The sequence below is a fragment of the Trachypithecus francoisi genome, unplaced genomic scaffold, assembly GCF_009764315.1.
Source record: "Trachypithecus francoisi isolate TF-2019V2 unplaced genomic scaffold, Tfra_2.0 Lachesis_group7, whole genome shotgun sequence".
Taxonomy (NCBI): domain Eukaryota; kingdom Metazoa; phylum Chordata; class Mammalia; order Primates; family Cercopithecidae; genus Trachypithecus; species Trachypithecus francoisi.
Window position 1 is genome coordinate 59,903,960 of NW_022681472.1, and position 20,172 is coordinate 59,924,131.

Below are 20,172 nucleotides of genomic sequence, written 5' to 3' on the forward strand. Positions count from 1 at the left end.
AAGAGGAAGAAGGATTGCTATTAACTGCAGTGTTTCTGAAATTTTCTTGACTTAAGAATAAAAATAAGCTGTGGGCAAATGGATTTTTTTTTCAGTTTAATATGAACTGTGGGGTCTGTATGGTTGAAATTTATTATTGGTTTTACATTCCTATGAAAATGAATTATTTTGAAATTTTATTACATTTCTCTTTGAATAATCTGCCAGTCTTTATTAGAAATCTGAGAGGTAAAAAAATCACATTCTCTATCCACATGTCCCCCCCCATCTTTTCAAGACCTACATTTAATTCTAAAATAAAATTATAGAGGTGAATACCTATACAAATAGTTGAATGGTGCTACCATATATTCCTAGACCCTCATTTAAACTTGCTGTTTATGAGATCTAAAAACAGCACAGCCCTTTTTAATCTTTTTCTACTCATGTAACACTGGCCTTTTCTCAGTTTTATATAAAATTATTTGCAATCATTTAAATATAACTTTCAGAGTTGTAATATTAATATCCAGATAACTGACTTTTGCTAGGAAGGAATTTGTGTGGCCTTATTCTCTTTTTAATTTTTTTAAAATCACTGAATGAGCATTGAGATGTTAATTGACAAATTAAAATGAGCAAAATTTGATTTAAAGTTAGTGTCTAACCAACTTCTTAGTTAATGGAGCACATTACTTTTTATTAAATTTCTACAAAAACTGCTGCTTCTTGAACCTTTGGGGAAACGTTGCCTCTTTACTAAGATTAAGAAATTTGTTATTGAATAATTGAAAAGAAGTTACAGAATAGGCCTGTTAAACTGTTACTGTACATTTTATGGTGAAAGCTAAAGCAGCACAATGATCAATAACAAGCACATAGACTTGTTATTTTAGAAGTACTGCAATTCATATAGGAGAGGGTGATTTATAAATTTCTGAATCCATCAGTTTCAAGCATAGTGCCCAGAAATGCCTTGGATGTAGCTTGCATTTGGTGTTCAGTATTGTGAGGCACTAATCAGCTAAGTACCATAATCCTCCTTACAGGGTACATTCTTACTTGATCTGGAGCTATATACAGCCACATAGTAACAGCATTAAAGAATAACCTTTTTCTTAACAGGCCCATCACTAGAGGATTCTATGACTCCATCCTTGAATGAATGTTGTTTTTGTGTAATTTTTTAGTAACTGAGTTTTGAAATAAAACAATTGTAAGCAAGTAGAGACTTTCAAATCATCTGATTAAGGATGGCTCCTATGATTTTGCCAGGGCTAGAAGGATTAAATGAAAGCACTGCCTGGCACACTGTTGATGTATTTTCGTCAACATGATGCTTCATGCTCGACAGATGTGCATTGGTTGAACAAAGGTAAAACGATAAAAATAGATTAAATATTAATTGTGATATGTAAAAATTTATATATTTTTGATTTTTTATAAGTAGAAATTGATTTATTAAAAGCTTTTTGTAGGAATTATAGAAATGGGCCTTTGTTTTCGTGTTTTACAGGATCATATACTTCTGTTAAATCCTTGATTTAATGTGTTTTAACAGCTTAAAATTTTAGAATTTGGTTGAAATGTTATATTTAAACTGTATGGTTAGTTAGCATTGTGTAATTGTATTCATGAAGTATTATATTAGTTTATTTAGCAATATCCGTGCTTTATACAGATTTTTTAAAACAAGTAGGTATTTTTTCAGGTTATTGATTTTTTAAGTGTGATTTACATCTTTTTATTTATAAAGTAACAATTTTTTAATGATCTCTACTATTAATGCTTATGAGTCACAAAAATTTTCATATAGGTAGTACTTAATTTAATGTAAAATTTGAATTGACAAAAATTAGTAATCTTCAAATTCTGCACTGTATGTCCAGTGTTATAATTTTTAAAAATTGCATATTTCTTCAGTTGAGTTAAAATATGTAAATATTACAATGTAGGTTTCCGTGTAATTTTTCAATGTTTATAAATGTTTTCAAATGTTCATTAGACTATATTTTCAGAGATTTGATGATTATTTTATCAATATGGTCAGTATTATAAGTGGTATTAGTAACACAAATCACTTAAGATGGTAAAGGCTGTAAATATTAAAATGGAAGTTATGGTAAAAACATGAATTAATTTATGGCATGTAAACCCTGGATGCCTTTGGGAAATCTGGAAGTGATTTTAATTGGGAAAGAAACTTCATTGGAGTTTTCCCATCAGTCAGTATGCTTTTTGGACATGGAATTTAAGGAGTCTAATTGGTAGGATTTCCTACACATACTATTTTGCATAGTTAGAATAACATTTATAATGGAGCATCAGATGTGTTATACAAGCTAGAATATTTAGAAATAGATTGAATAGTCCACATGACAAACAATTGTAAGCAAGGAATAGAAATGATACTTATTACAGTAGATTTAGGATATTTAAAATGTGGTTTTCCATAAACTGTTTCTAATTAAGGAGAGAATACTATGGTGAAAGAGAAAACAATTCTAACAATGCAGGTGGCAGTAAAGAGAAGTGAATCGATATTAGATAAATATAAAGTGAATATAAATATATACTGATATTGTTATAACAGAAATAGGGATTAATAAAATGCATAGGAGTAAAGATTAAGGCACTATATGATGCCACAGACACATTTTATACTAAAGAAAGGCATAATTTTGGATTCTGCCTCTTAATTTCTCAGGATCTTTGAAGGATTAAGTGAAATGTAAAATCCTAGATGAATTGTTCCTTTTCCTTTGTATTATAATAGATGAATTAAATACTGCTAAATGCCTTATGGTTCTTTAGAGAAATGTATAAATTAGCAATGATATTGTTTTATCTATTAAATGTTTTCCACCTGATGATAATAAATGCTAAGTCTTGTTTATAAAGGCCAGTAGCAAAGATATAGACTAGAAACACATTACTTGAATTTACATTGATTTTATTTAGTTCCTGAAAGGAATATAGTATCATGAAATATAGAAGTTCAAAATTTAAAGGACAGTTTATATGAAGTAATTCATAATATAGTTGGTAAAAATTGTTTGATAGAATATTTATTATTTAGAAATGATTGCAGGTTCTTCATTGTTTGATACATATATTGTTAGAATGAAATTGTGCCTTGTTTCTTATATAGTACTATACCTTAAAGTGTATTTTTGAAAACCTAAGTCTTTTTAATAGTGACAATAGTCATCCCAATTTCCGATTATAACCACTGTTCTATTTTTATAGTGGTTATAATCTTAAATCCAGTACAAATCGACATCTACAGTATGATTCACATATTTCTGGCAAATTTCATAATCTCTAGAACAATGTGATTGCTGGATTTAACAATGAATTCAATTTTCCTAAGGTGTGATTTTTAAAAAATACCTAGGTGGCTTGCTAGGAGCTAATTATTAATAACCTTTCTCTTGGAACTGAAGTCCTCAATAGGAAATAAATATTCTTATTTTTCAGTAAGATAAAATATACTGTATTCACTTTATACTCTACTTTCAAAAATTCATGTTAATTCTTTAAGATAGGAATGAAGTGTTCCTTTTTTTTCGTACTTCTATAATACTCAGTTTGCATTAAATATATTATGGGAAATCCTTAATGCATTAAGCTTTCATGTAGGCTTATTAACTTGATGAATTTGTGGTATCAATAAAATCATACTACCTACGAAATGGAAGATGGTTTTAGAATCATTCACCCTCTTAAGAACAAGGAATGTATCTTAATCATTTCTGTATTCCTAATTTATATGATAGTGTGTGGCATTTATTTCTTACCTAATATATGTTTATTAAAGTAACATATGAGTTAACATGTAAAATCTATGTCTCTCAATTTAAAGCACAAATTCCTAAGGATTTAATGGTTATATAGTTTGAAATAACTGGCTAATTACAAAAGTATGACTAAGAACTGTAGATTCCTTAAATCTGATGTTCTTTTCATGATAGACTACTATCATGCTAGAGTGTTTTTTTTAGTCAAATGTATAAAAGTAATGACAAAAGTAAAATGAATGATGCACAGTGTGCATACACATATATACACAAACATAGGGTGCTGCTTACTGTAAATTTTTTTGAATGTTTTGTTTTGATTGTAAATTTTAAACTGTAGGAATCTATGGTTTTATTTAACAATTGTAATCTAAAAGATTTGTAATTAAGTCTAAATGTTTTATATATAAATGTAAATGCTAAAAAAGTCACATCTACTTTCTTAATTATGAAACATTTAAGGGATAGACTAATTTTTTCACTTTCTACAGTAGTTATTCCTTTATAGTTCCAGTTTTGAGTTTATCCTGGCTTTGTACTTACATGAGATTTGAAAGGTGGAGGATATACAGAAGCCATTATTGTCACGTGTTAGTTGTTGGCTAGCAGATGGGCAGATATAAAAGTCTTAGTGGCTCCTGGGCAAACTCCTGTTAATTGGCCACCCTGATGCTTTAGGTGGTTGAGATAATTGCTGGCAGATGTCCATAGACTCTTGACATTCACAGCAGCTTTCTAATGTCCATTTTGAGAACCCTTGTCTTTGCATCTTCAGGCTAAGATCATCAGCATTAACTTTCCTGGCCTTTATTCCTGTAGCCCATTCAACTGTTGTGTAGCTTCTGGTTCCTGAATTAAAACCCTTCCTACCTGGAATAACTAGAATAACTTCTGTTTTTGTTAGTGAACCTAATTGATAGATTGACAGACTGTATTCCAAATATGAGGGAAAAAGATTCTGTGACCCAGGGGAGATATTAGAGAAGAGTGCTGATTTTTCCGGGTTGGGTCATTCTACTCTGTCCTTTCTCTGTTCTTGCTTTTGGGCTAACAAACCATTGACTAAGAAATTCACAACTGAACTGTTGAATCTTAGTCATCTTTAACTTCAACTGACTTCACTCTCTCATTATCTGCTGTTAATGTCCTAGCAAAATCCTCATAATAGTTTTCTAAACCTTTTCTGTTATCTTCAGGATTCTAATCCTATTGCTTTTCATGACTAATAGTTGATATTATCTGAGTTTATTCCAGAGAAAAAGTTGGTGTGAATATTTTGTTAACAGGGTATTATGTGTGATTGCAAGGTTCACTAGGTTTTACCAGTGTTAGAAGGGTAAGTTGAGACGGTAATAAGCAGTTTCTTCTTCTGAGACTACAAGGAAATATGAGGGGTCAGATATAGAGACTTAGTAGAATAATATCAGCAAGCTGGCCTTAATCTAAATGAAGATGGATTAAAAATAGTAGTTTTTCTGATTTCTAGGACTTTTGTAATGAATGGATCATTATTATTTATCTATTTAAATTGCTTATCTCAAGTTAGATCAATAAAAAAAGGTTGGAGACATGATGATAAAATGAAAATTTAGGTGGACCAATACTAGGAATGAACTAGACAGATGATGAATGAAAACAATTTTTAAGAGCCAGCACTTAGTTTTAGTAAGAAAGTATTCAACTCTTGAGCCAAATCAGTTTGGCTTCATTACATTTTCAGGTAACTTTCATAACATGTTAGATATAGAGAAGATGGAAGAAAATATTTTTCTAAGCTGCTGAATAATAGTTGGTGGATAGTGGAAGTGTATGTAGCAAGCCAAGCAAGGAAATTAGAATAAAGGCTATTTTATAGCAGTGGAATATCATATTATCTAATTTTGGAGCATAAGCATATTCCAGATATAGTGTTGCAGGCACTTAATAACCACAACAAAGTACTTATTTGAACTTAATATAGTGAATACTACTAAAACCATTGTTTTGGTATGCCTTTAAAATGAAATTTTAAAAAGGCAAAAGGACTACTTAGTTATCCATCAACCTGGCAGCAAATCAATGAAATGTAAAATTGATAAATTTTTGCTCTTCTCATTGTTCTTTTCCTTTGGTTACTTAGGAAAAGAAGCCCATCTGTGTCCAGAGATCAGAATAGAAGATACGACCAAAGGGAAGAAAGAGAGGAATATTCACAGTATGCTACTTCGGATAGCGCAATGCCTAGATCTCCATCAGATTATGCTGATAGGCGATCTCAACATGAACCTCAGTTTTATGAAGACTCTGATCATTTAAGTTATAGGGACTCCAACAGGAGAAGTCATAGGCATTCCAAAGAATATATTGTGGATGATGAGGATGTGGAAAGCAGAGATGAATACGAAAGACAAAGGAGAGAAGAAGAGTACCAGTCACGCTACCGAAGTGATCCGAATTTGGCCCGTTATCCAGTAAAGCCACAACCCTATGAAGAACAAATGCGGATCCATGCTGAAGTGTCCCGGGCACGGCATGAGAGAAGGCATAGTGATGTTTCTTTGGCAAATGCTGACCTGGAAGATTCCAGGATTTCTATGCTAAGGATGGACCGACCATCAAGGCAAAGATCTGTATCTGAACGTAGAGCTGCCATGGAAAATCAGCGATCTTATTCAATGGAAAGAACTCGAGAGGCTCAGGGACCAAGTTCTTATACACAAAGGACCACAAACCATAGTCCTCCTACCCCCAGGAGGAGTCCACTACCCATAGATAGACCAGACTTGAGGCGTACTGACTCACTACGGAAACAGCACCACTTAGATCCTAGCTCTGCTGTAAGAAAAACAAAACGGGAAAAAATGGAAACAATGTTAAGGAATGATTCTCTCAGTTCAGACCAGTCAGAGTCAGTGAGACCTCCCCCACCAAAGCCTCATAAATCAAAGAAAGGAGGTAAAATGCGCCAGGTTTCGTTGAGCAGTTCAGAGGAGGAATTGGCTTCCACGCCCGAATATACAAGTTGTGATGATGTTGAGATTGAAAGTGAGAGTGTAAGTGAAAAAGGTAAGCTTTCTAATTACACATTTTGCTGTAATTGATTAGATAAGCGTTTTTTATAGGTTGTATTTCTGAGTGAAAATGTAATAGGTATTACTAGCTTTATTTTAAAAGTCTTTTAATGGTATCAAACGTGTGAAGAAAAGTTCATGTTATAAAAAGTATCTTCTGTTGTTCATGTATAAGAACAACAGAATGATGTTCTATTGATTTTTAAAAATTGCTTTCTTGCTTTGTTTCTGAAAGTTTTCTTGTATCACTTGACAGCATATTTCAAAAATATCCATTAACTGTAGTTTTAAAAGTAACCTTAATTTTTTGTCTCCTTATAAAAGTAACAATATGTTCCCTGTAAAACATCTGAAAAAGTCTTCAAAGCATAAAGAATGAAATGCAAGTTATCCATATTTCTTTCCCCCAGATATAACCATTGTTAACCTTTTATTGTATTTTCCTTCTTTTTTTTTCCTATGCATGTATGGTTTATAGATTTATAAAACTGGTATCTTGCTATGTATAATTTTGTATACTGATGCTTTCAATTGTTATCACATCATAAGTGGTTTTTTTTCAAACCATTAGGTGTTCTTTAGTAATACATTTTAAATAGCTACACTAACATTCTATCATAAGATTATACCACAAACTAAATATTTCTTTATTTGGGGCATTGCCATGGCTTCCATTTGCCAATGTAAATTATAATGGTTATCTTTATACATACTTTTTGCCTACATCTCTTGAGTATTTCAAAAATATATATTTGTACTTTGGATTATTTTAAGCTTTAATTCAGATTACCAAATTGCTTTCCAAAAAGGTTGTAACATGCTTTACTCTTGTCAGATGTACTTGAGTTTTCAGTCTCAATTCACCAAATCTTTGCCAATTGAATAGCCACAAAAATGCTATCTCTTTGTCATTTTAATTTGAATTTGATTGTAAAGTTGAATGTTTTATACGTTTATCTGCATTTGATCTCTTCTGTGAATTATCTGTTCATTCCTTTAATTCTTTCTGCCCTTCTTTCTCTGGGTATTAGTTTTTCTCTTATTGGTTTAAAAGCGCTTTTTATATAGTTAGGATTTTACCCCATTTAACTGTTATTTGCCAAATACATTTCTCATTTTAATGTTTACCTAGTATTTTACTTTGTTTATTTGAAACTATTGAATTTAATGTAGCTAAACCTTTGTATTTGGTGAATTTTTTTCCATTTTTTCATCTTTAAAAGCTTTTTATTCACTTCCAAATCAATTCAGTATTTAACTGTATATAATGTCATTTTAAAATTATTTTTTAACCATTAACTTTTTAAACATTCTGGAATTTATTTTGGTATATGAGAAAGATATCCCAGATTGATGAGTATCATACCAGTACCTCCTACCCCCAATTTCCTTATACCATTTGATGAATAGTCCATTTTTTCTTTATAGAATCAACAGGAATCACTAAGGGAATTCAAGAACAGAGCTAGGTATGAAATGATTATGGAATCATTTTACACTGTACCAAAATAATTAGCTAGAACACATAAATTAAGAGTTTCCATTCTGAATTAAAAATAAATACTATGATATAAAAATAACTAACAAGAAATGAGGGGCCTACAGGAACAGCCGTAAAATTTTACTGAGTAGCATAAGGAAGATGTGAGTAGCGGTTCATTTCATGTTCCTAATTAGGAAGGCTAAGTAGTATAAAGATGCAAGGTCTTTGCAGATAATCTCTTGGAGTTAATAACATTCTAGACATAACACCAATTGGACCCTTGAAGTATTTTATTTCTGAAGTTAATCTGGAAGAAATAACACTTGTAAGAATAGTTAAGAGTAGTGAGGGAGAACTCACTTGACCAGATAGTATAAAATGACAATAATTGAAAATGTGGTACTGATAGATAATTTGGACATATCAGTGAAATTTTAATATATTAAAACTAATAAATGATAAAATATAAAATGCACGACAATCCAAGAGGGAAGAGATGAACTATTCAACAAATAGGACTGGGGAAATGCATATGCAGTTTTAAAAAATCAAGTTAGGGATATTTCATATTTGTTGCATTCAAATGATAAATACTAAGAAAAACTTGCTTATTAAAATATAGTTATCTATAAAGAGCAACTGTCAATCTTAATTAATTTTTTATGGAGTATGTACAAATTTTATTTTCCCTAAGCTGTAGTACTTCCTTAAGTATATTTAATCATCTTTAGTTTGGTCATTTTTCACATTTGCCAGAGTATATCATGATACTAAAAAATAAGAAAAAGGATAGTTTTGTTATCTTTGGTGCTTTGGTTTAGATTCTATCTGGTAGGTATTTCTGTTATCCTTTGCTAAAGTAATGCCTTCACTTGTACCACGTAAAAATGTAAAAAACCCAGAAATGTATCAATTCAGTGCTTGAAAGCTTTTTTATATGTGATATCTTTATTTTAGTATTCTGAAGTATCCACTTATAAAAATCTCATATAAGTAAAAAGGTATATATGAGTTAAATTAAAATCCTATTTGAAACAAATTAGAAAGCTAAAACACTTATCAAATATAGAAAAAAAAATGCCTCTCACATTTTTTTATTCCCAAACTTGAACTTCTAGTAGACACTGTTGAAAATAGTCCTCTTTCTCATGTATTTAATCATTTGTTTCACAGAGGACAGTTTCTGCCAACATGTATTCAGCAGAAAACTGCACTTTAATTTGAATTTGGAAGAATAAACTTGAATGAAGTAATCTTTTTTATGTTTAATATTTCCCCAATAATTGACTTCAGTGAGGATAAATTGTAGCTGTTGAGACACTGGGATATTATGGGAAAGAGATTGAATTATATCATGTCTTGACTTTTCATCATTAAAGTAGCATTTTTTTAATTATTTGTGGAAAATTGGCAATTTGATTTGGGAATAAATTACCTTTAGAAGTATCTAACATTGTGGTTCATCTTTGATAGTTAACTAATGTTTGAAAATTCTTCCTAATAGTTAAAGAAATTTTGTTAGTGAATTTTAAACCTGTTTTTCTGTATTTTTGTATGTAGAGACATCATTCTGAGAACCAACCAACTTTTAAAAAATAATCACCACTTTGTTTTATTATCCTTACACTAAATAACTCCAAAGAATGTGTTTTATAACTCCGATATCTTTCTCCTTGTCTTTACTTTTCTGTTTCTTTTCAATTTTGTGCATAATCTTTCAAAAATATGCAAGGCAAATTTTCATAAAGTTATCTAATTTTAAAATGTTAACAACACTTTATAGATAGCACCAAGCAACATTATCATTGCAAAATAATTTTTTTCTAGGTCCTAGTACATCATAGCTTCTACTACATAGCAGAATCTTTCCTGGTCTATAAATAATAAAATTCCTTGGCAGTTGGTAGCAAGTTTATAATTTACTCTACCTAATTTTTTTTTTCTCTGCTGTCCTTTTGGATAGTCTGTTTCTTTTCTTCTTCTATCTTTAAGTTTGGCTCATCTCTTACTTGTCACTTCAGATGGATTTCATTATTTTAAATATACAGAGTTTCACTCAAATTTATAATAGATGTCATTTCATTCAGTATATTCTGTTAAATGATGCTGCTAATTACAATGACTGGGCCATTGTTTGTGTAACAAAAACAGAGGTTTCATGGGAAGAGTATCAGTTTTGGAATAAAAGAGGATGATCAAACCCTTCACTAACTATGTGATTTAGTTCTACCTTTTTAACCACTCTAGGTCTGTTTCTTTACCTATAAATCTGTAAATCAGGATAATAATATCTCTATTGTTCAGTCATTGTAAGGATCAGATGAGACTGTGTATGCACAACACTCATCATACAGTATTCAAATCATTTTTGGATTACTTAATGTTCTGTGATAGTTAAGACTTCTATAGGACAACTCCCAAGAGCTCTGAATGAAAGTATAATTGTGGTCATATGGATGTGGTCATTTGTGTTGGTTTCACCTCTTCCAAGATGTGTCCTAAATTGGACGAAGCTTGTTTTCAGGGTAGAAAGAATATGCTTAACTTGTTGAGATGTAATTTTAAGATGTAATTCAGTGTCTTACTGAATACTGAACACCTATTTACTCATTTTTCTGCCAAGAACTCTTTCAGTACCTATCATTTGCAAGGTGTTGGATTGGATCCAGTGGAAAATGTAGAAATGAGTTACACATTTTTTCTATCCTAGAAATTGAGAATCTAAAATAACTAGCAATATAAGGCCATTATACTAAACAGGTACCATAGGACTTCAGAGGAAAGAAGCATTAGTTGTATTTACTGATTTTGCGTGCTCTGTATGTCTTGTAACACTTTTCTTTTACTCAATGTGATATAGTTTGCTTTTTATAACACTGAATTGATCGCTTTCCCATACTTTGTGTTGGGTTAGGAAATTGCAAACTGATTTTTTTTTCGTTTTTTTGTTTGTTTGTTTTTTTGCCTTTGGGTTATAGAAGGAGGTAAGTCTTACATTGCTAATGTCATGGTATTTCTGAATTTAAATATTTTGAACATTCCTCTCAAAGTTTAAAATATATTTCTTTGTAGCCTTTAAAAGTAATATTGGATTTCTAATTTTATCTATTATTTTCTTATTGAGTAGTCTATAGCAGGTTTCTCAACCTCAGCACTACTAACATTTGAGGCTGGATAATTGTTGTGTTGCACTATCTTATGCATTGTAAGGTATTTAACAGCATCCCTGGCCTCTACCTACTAGATGCCAGTAGCACTCCTAATCACAGTTGTGACAGCCAAAAATATCCCCAGACATTACAAAATATCTCTTGTGGGGCAAAGTTCACCATCTCCAACCCTCGTCCTCATCCTTATCCCCTTCATTGGGTCTCCTCCCCACTTCACTTTCAGAACCAATTGAGAGGATCATAACCATCAATTTTTAAAAAAGAGTAGACTAGAATAGAGTAGAAAATATCAAAGTCAAGTTCACAGAGTAAGGGTAATTGTGTTCAGTAAATTTTTGCTTTGTTACAATGTAAAATATATATATTTCTTTCTGTAGATTATGACCAAAAATGTTTTAAAGTTACTCACTTATATTAGAATTTTGTGACTCACTTGATGCTCGTGTTTCACTTTTAGACCCAGAGAAAGGTCTAGAAATTAGTTTCAGTGGCGAATTAATATCTCGTATAATAGATTCTGAACTTTTCCTTAGATATATTTTAATCTTAATATTATAATCCAGTGTAATTTTTCACTTTAATTAAATAGCCATGTTGTTAACCATTTGACCAACTGCACAAAAGATGCCCCATTTGATCTTCTTTAAGTTACAATCTGTTGTGGGGAGTTTTAGCTTCTTCTGTATTCCATGGCGTAATCTGACTATTTTTACCTGGTAGTTGCAGGCCTTTATTTTTTCTGTATAAAATTTTGTGTAAAATGTGGCCTAGAAAATGCAAGAATACATGTGTATGGTAGTTTTCTAGCTATAAATTATGAAATATTTGAATCAATTCTTACATGTGAAATTAGCACAACACACTTTTACTTATTTTGTAAGATGAGAGGGTGAATAGAGATGGTGGTGGATTAATTCCACCTAGCATAGGAGGAAGGAAAAATAGACTACACCTTTCAGATAGAAGCATGATCCTTTAAGCTTTAAAAACAAACCCCAAAAATGTCGACTTTGTATTTGTCTGAATTTAGATGTTGTCAGTATCATTAGTGAAATTTACTGTCTTACATAGTCTCATAATTTTTTATAATTTTTAAGTAATGAATTTACTATATGTTTGTAAAGAAAATAGGCTGTTGAAGACAATGTACATTAGCAGTGTGAGAAAAATATTAATTTATGGTATCTGAGACCAATTAAACATCTGAGGAATTCAAAACTAACTGGACTCAAAAATTTTTAGGACAAGTTCTAATAATAAGAATATGTTAAAAATTTTTAGATGGCTAGATAACAATTTTTTTTTTTTTAGTTTGAGACAGGGTCTCACTCTGTTATCCAGGCTGGAGAGCAGTGGCATGGTCATAGCTTAGCGCAGTCTTGACCTCTTGGGCTCAAGAAATCCTTCTGTCTCAGCTCCCCGAGTAGCTGGGACCACAGGCTTGCACCACCAAGCCCAGCTAATTTTTAAATTTTTATTAGAGATGAGGTCTTACTGTGTTGCCCAGGCTGGTCTTGAACACCTGGGCTCCAGCAATCCTCCTGCCTCAGCCTCCCAAAGTGCTGGGATTACAGGAGTGAGCCACTGCACCTGGCGCAAATTTTAATTGAAAGTGAAAGCTGTTATGTTGGATTAGAATTCAGTAGAGGATGCCTAGATTTTAATATTTAGTAGAGCTTTAAACATTTGATGATTAAATTTGTTCAATGGATAGAAAAATGTATACTTTTATGGACGATATATTGTTATTATATTATTATTATTATTAATTGATGAGAGACATAAAAGAGCAAATGCCCTTATGGTATTACAAATGGTGTATAGGGCATTTATAATTGAGTTGAAAAGCATTGAAATAGCAGACAAGTTCGGTCTGAGACTAATTCAGTATTTCAAGAGGTATAGAGTAGATTCATTCATTCATTTATTCATTATTGCTTTCAACTAAAATATATCAAATGCCAATAATATGTAGTACGAGAGTATGAAACATGAAATAAGATAGCATTTTTTCTTGCTCCAGAATTCCACCTTTGGGGTACAGGAGTAAAATCTTGGACTGTAAATTTAACTGCATATATGGTTGACTCATCCTAGAAAATCGTATCTGGGATAGGCTTTTATTTTTGTTAGCCTGTGCTAGAAATATTACACAAGTGAAAGGATTTTAGAGTTGATTTAGCAGCAAAACAACTTGACTTCTTATTTAAGCCTCAACCTTTTGGATATACAATGTAATTTTACTGCATGTGGGAGATTATCCATTTATTAGGAAGTCTCACTTGAGAAAATGATCAGATAATGCAGTCTAGATTAGGGATAGTTAAACTATGGTTTGTGGGCCCAATTCAACCCATCACTTTTCTCTGTGTCTCTTGTTTTTGAGCTTGGAATGTTTTTTACATTTTTGGATGTTTAAAAAAACTTAAATATTTTGTGATATGAAAATCACATGAAATTTATTTATTTTTTATTATACTTTATGTTCTAGGGTACATGTGCAAAACGTGCAGGTTTGTTACATATGTATACATGTGCCATGTTGGTGTGCTGAACCCATTAACTAATCATTTACGTTACGTATATCTCCTAATGCTATCCCTCCCACCTCCCTGACCCCACAACAGGCCCCGGTGTGTGATGTTCCCCTTCCTGTGTCCAAGTGTTCTCATTATTCACTTCCTATCTATGAGTGAGAACATGTGATGTTTGGTTTTCTGTTCTTGCGGTAGTTTGCTCAGAATGATGGTTTCCAGCTTCATCCATGTCCCTACAAAGGACACAAACTCATCCTTTTTTATGGCTGCATAGTATTCCATCGTGTATATGTGCCACATTTTCTTAATCCAGTCTGTCACTGATGGACATTTGGGTTGGTTCCAAGTCTGCTATTGTGAATAGTGCTGCAGTAAACATATGTGTGCACGTGTCTTTATAGCAGCATGATTTATAATCCTCTGGGTATGTACCCAGTAATGGGATGGCTGGGTCAAATGGTATTTCTAATTCTAGATCCTTGAGGAATCACCACACTGTTAAATTTTAGTGTATATAAACTAAATTTCATTTAAACACAGCCAACCCAGTCATTTATGTATTGCCTATCGATTCTTTCATCAATACTTTTTTTATGACAGAGTTGAGTGGTCGAGACAAATTACATGTTTGCTCTCATTGCTTTGCAGTGCTACTCAGCAACTACAAATTATAGTGACATGTTTGTGACTCCACAGTGTTTTGAGTGGCATGCACACAACCATGCTGTGCCATTTCATTTATTTTTTATTAACTGTGCATACATTATGTCATATCAAGAAAGGATAAGGAAAGTGGACTTTGAATGTTACCGCTTTAAGGCACCGTGGAATGTTTATCACGTTACCAGATTAAACACCCGTCACAATATTATCAAACACAGGAAAGCAAAGTCCAGAAAAATTTGAAAATTTAAGTCACCAGATTTGGTGACTTTTCTTAATGAACTTAACCCAAAATTGTGAGACAAAAAATAACTGTTTTTAAGAGAAATTTATACTGTGGTAAAGTTATTTCAACAATTAATGTTTGAATCTTAGCTAATGTCAAGCTGTTTTATATACTTGACTTGGTGTTAAAAGTTAAAACAAAATAGCAAGATCACTATCCCTGCAGAGTTTTGCAGTAGAAATATCTTCTAAGCTCAAACTACAGCTCCAGCAATGTTTATCAGACTTCAATGTGAATACAAAGAAACCTCCATATGTCAAAATTTGTTTAATTGTGCAGTTGAGGACTTTCAACTAGAAATGGCTAATCTGTAATACAATAACATACTAAGCTTTTAGCAGAAGAATCTAGTAAAAACCTAGAAATGTATTACAAGGGATAAATATGCATAGTTAGATTATATATGTTTATCAATTGATATCAGTGTTTGGCAGTACCTATCTGTATGAAAAGAAAATTTTTGAAGATCAAATACCTCTTATTACAGATCAGTGTTAGCAGATGAAATTTTGATGATAGGAAACACTAACATTGGACCCCAATTACATGAAATATTATCCCCAAAATGTAGAGGTCTATATTTCAAAAATTACAGTCAACTATTTATATTTTAAGTTTCATCAATAAAAATTGTGGAAATTTGTCTTCACTTTTATTACTTAAGACCTACATAATAGCCTCGAATTTGCTCTTTTGCTCCTAAAATATTTGCTATTTGGCTCGTCAGAGAAAAAGTTTGCCGATCCCTGGATTACATGCATTGTTCATTTTCGATAGTTATCTTGAGATCAGTTGATGATATTTTCTAAAAATGAGCAAATAATCATTAATACTTTTTTAACTTTTAAAAACTAAAAAAATTAAGTTTTAAAAATTAAACATTGTTATAATTTATTATGCCTTTTTCTGCTGGATATTTATTCTCTTCAGAATTTAGATTACTTTGCTTCACTTTTTAAGCAATATAATTTATTTTAGGAAATAAAATTAGGTGTACTTACTGAGTTGTTATCATATTTTCCTGTAATTCCTTGACAAGGGTTTTTTTTTTTTTTTTTTTCATTTTTGAACGTATTTGTAATAGCTGCTTTAAAAGCTTTGTCTGCTAAATCCAACATCTATCCCACTGAGAGTCAGTGTCTTAGCTCAGACCACTATAGCAAATTACCATAGACTGGATAGCTTAAAAAGCAGATGTTTATTTTTTACAGTTCTGGAGGTTGGGAAGTTTGAGATTAAGGTACTGGCAGATTCAGTGTCTAGTGGAAGCCCTCTTCCCAAGTTGCAAATAGCTCTTTTTGCTGTATTCTTACATGATGTGGGAGAGATAATCTGTCTTGTGTTTCTTCCTATAAATGTACTAATTCTGTCATGAGAGCTCCACTCTCATGACTTCCCTAAGACTTCACCTCAGAAACTATTATATCGGGGATTAAGGCTTCAACACATGAATTTGGCAGGAGGGGCATGCAATCATTTAGTACATAGCAGTCAGTTGCTTTGAATGATTTTTTTTCCTAGTTATGAGTAATGTTTTCCTATTTCTTGGAATATCTTATAATTTTTGGTTGAAAATTGGGCATTTTAAATGATGACCATGTAATAACTCTGGATTCTTACAGATTTTCCTGAGGATTATATTTCTTTTTTCTTTTTCCCTTTTCAGTAACTTTCTTGGACTTAAAATGTAGAATTTGCCTCCCTGTGGTATGTGTCCCTCTGAAGTCTCTACTCTTTGGGTCATGATCCAAATTGTTAGCCAAAGATTGGGGCAGAAGTTGTACTCAAATATCTTGAATTTGAAAGCCTCCACCTTATGCCATTTAATCTTTGTGTGGTATATGGACACATTTAAAGTTCAGCCAGTTCTCAAGTAACTCTTGGGTTTTACTTTCTACTATGCTCTCTCAGGATCTCCCCTGTGACTAAGAAGTGGTATAATTTCTTAGCCTGATATATGTGGAGAGTGTATTTAGCTTTTCTGAGGGTATCTTATTTCCATGGTCTTCCTGTTAAATTTCAGACTGATCTGTTTCACCCTTTGTTGGACCACAACCTTAGGCTAGAAAAATAGCTGGTTTTCTGTTTCTTACTGGGTTTGCCTCTTTTAGCTGAAAAAACCTTGGGTTTTCAGCTCCACTCCAAATCAAGTTTATGTCTTCTGGTAGCAAAAAAGCTGCTAGTTTTCCCAGCCATCATCACACTGATAGATTTATTGATCCTTTCAGTAGACCCCTTCCATGTATGTACTCTGGTAGAAGAAAGTTATGGAAGCAACCCTAGGTAAGAAGGTAACATATATCTGTTGTTATTATCTGAAGCTCTAGAAGTTTTTCTCAATTTAGTATCTGCTTTTGTTTGGTTTCCACAGCCATGCAATTGTTGTGACCAATTTTTCAAGACTTATACTTGATTTTTGTGAAGAGAAGTAGTTAACACTTTGTGCCACTACCTAGAAATACCACCTTTTGCATGATTTTGTGAGTCTGGAATTCAGGCAAGGTTCAACTGTGTAGTTTTTCTTCTTCATATGATGCTATAAAAAGTTAACACTGGTGGAATTTAGTTGGTGGTATGAGCTCATCTAGAGTGTCCAAGATGACTTCTTTTGCACATCTGGTACCTTAGCAGGGATGGTTAGATGGGATTCTGAACCAGTGCACCTACTTTTGGTCTCCCTAACATAGCAGTTTCCAGTTAGCAGGACTTCTTATATGATGGCTCAGGGCTCACAGAGCTATAATTCTGAGACACCACTTATTCTTTCCTACCTTTGAACTCATGTGGCATCATTCCTACCATATTCTATTTGGTATTAAAGAAAAGTCACAGAAAATACATGGAGAGGGATCTACAGAAGGGCATGAATACTGAAGACATGGTTTGTTCAAGGACCATCCAAAGAGCCCAGTTACCCAAAGGGCTTTAAAGCATGATACATACATCTTTTTTTCCCCCTTATTCCCATGGATATTTTCAAAAACCACTTCTCCAGACATCCTTTTCTTCAATCTTGTCAATTTTTTTTCCTTGTTGACCTATTAATTAGCCAAGCCATTTGCCCTGCCTATGTGTTTGTATATATTCTTACTTCATGGCACCTTCTTTTTCTACACAGAGTGGATGGCCATCTGAAGCCCTGCCCTATTTTCTTCATTGCTTTCTTTCAGGGCCACTCTTGAATAGGGCTGTGGTACAGCACCAGTCTACTTTTGGCTTTTATACCATGCTGAGCTGTCCCGTCAGTGAACCAGGCATGATGTTTGTCCTCCTTTGTCAGGTAGCCATAAGTGGCCCCTTGTGTGGCCATAGATGTGAGCTGAGGGAGAGATGACAACACAATATTACTAGATGGCATGGAAGTCTGGGTTACCTTCATAGGCGTTTTACTCATACCCTCTGACCCTACTGATGCGCAAACATGGATCACTACTTCTGTCTTATAATGAATCATTGTTTGGCTTGTCCAGCCTTTCAGTTTGCAGACCTAGCAGATGCTAGCTTATAATGGGCACTTCTAGCTGTTTGGTCATTGATGATTTATGACTAGATCTTTGCCCTCCGCCAGGGCTAGGAGTATACCAAGAACTGTTTTCCAAGTAGTATATAGGTTTCCACTGCAGACTACATGGCCTTGTTCCAGAAAGAAGTGTGTACATTGTGATTGTCCTAGTGAGACTTGCCATAAGTTGTATATGGCTTCTTTTCCCACCATAGATGCATCTAATACCATACAGTCTGTTACATCATGTGGCCCAAGTGACAGGGTTGGACTTTATCTAAAGCGTCTTCTTGCTTTGTGTTCCATTTTGAGCTGGAAGCCTTCTGTAATTCTTGGCAATTGAGTCCAAGCAATATTCCATAGTGTGGAATATGCTACCTTCAGAATCCAAATAGATAACCTACCACGCAGTGTACTTCCTTCTCATTGGTGGTAGGTACAAGAGGTAATAATTTATCCTTTGTCTCAGAGGGGATGATCTGACCATTCCCATGACCACTAGGTCTCTAAAAATTTCTCTGGTGTTATAGGCCCCTGAATCTTTGTAGGATTTACCTCCTACCCTCTAAAGAGTATATGACTAAACAAGACTTCAAATATAATTACTACTTTCTCACCATGTAGTGAATCAATATGATGTTCTGTGGAATGTCCCTATGGTCTCAGTCTTTTTGGACTGTATTATGGTAGAAGGCAACAGAATTAGCATAACCCTAGAAAGAAATTTTTTCCATCCCAGGTGTATATGAGTAGTTCTGGTCGTTCTTGACATGTGGAAAAAAGCACATTTACCAATTCAGTGTCTGCATATCTTGTACTTGGGGTGGTATTAATTATTTAGGGAAGATGCAACATCTGGCAAGTTAACCTGAGATGGGGTTTCTACTTGATTGAGTTTATAGTAGTCCACTGTCATTTTTCAGGATGTATCAATGCACCTGTTTTTTTTAGGGGGGCAGACTGGTGAATTAAAAAAGGAATATAATGTGGGCCATCACTTTTGTGTCCTTTTTTTATGTGTCATTTTCACCAGTGGGAGATGGAATTTTCATAGGCTTAGGCTTGACTTTCCCCATTATGGTAGTTCTTTTTGTTTGTTTGAGATGGAGTCTCACTCTTGTCTCCCAGACTGGAGTGCAATGGTGTAATCTCAGCTCACTACAACCTCCACCTCCCGGGTTCAAGCGATTCTTCTGTCTCAGCCTCCCGAGTAGCTCGGATTACAGGTGCCCACCACCACGCCCAGTTAATTTTTATATTTTTAGTAGAGACAAGGTTTCATCATGTTGGCAAGGCCATTTATTGTAGTTCTTAATTCCACAGGCCAAGGAACTAATGTAGCGGTTATTCTGAATACCAAGTATGTCCATTTGGAGACTGCTGTAATTACCACTAAATGGCATCTGTGGAATTATTGAGCCCACCATGGGCCAGACCTGGGCCAGTACTCAATTTATTACTTATTTTCTATATACCTCTAATTTAAAAGTGGGGTTCTGATGACACTGGGATTTTCAGTGTCACTGTCAACTAGGTTCATTGTGTCCAATGGTTCTCAAAATGTGTGGGTTATTTCCTTTCCTGTGTTTACTGTTACCTGAGAAAATAGTTGAATTCACTTTCTGTGATGTTAGAGTTCTTCCTCCAGGCAACTCATCCTTTCTTTCAGTCACAGGATTCCACGTCTGAAAACTGGTTTAGA

The 20,172-nt window shown here is 33.2% G+C and overlaps 1 protein-coding gene across 9 annotated transcripts in view; it reads left to right on the forward strand.

Annotated features, from left to right (window-relative positions):
• The window catches only part of RIMS2 (regulating synaptic membrane exocytosis 2), a 586,897-nt gene that overhangs the window by 186,747 nt on the left and 379,978 nt on the right, over nucleotides 1-20,172 (forward strand). For all 9 annotated transcript variants that reach the window (XM_033203197.1, XM_033203206.1, XM_033203199.1 and 6 more), the window contains one exon: nucleotides 5,899-6,824. In XM_033203197.1, coding sequence (XP_033059088.1) covers nucleotides 5,899-6,824 — 926 coding nt within the window. The remainder of the gene's footprint in view (nucleotides 1-5,898; nucleotides 6,825-20,172) is intronic.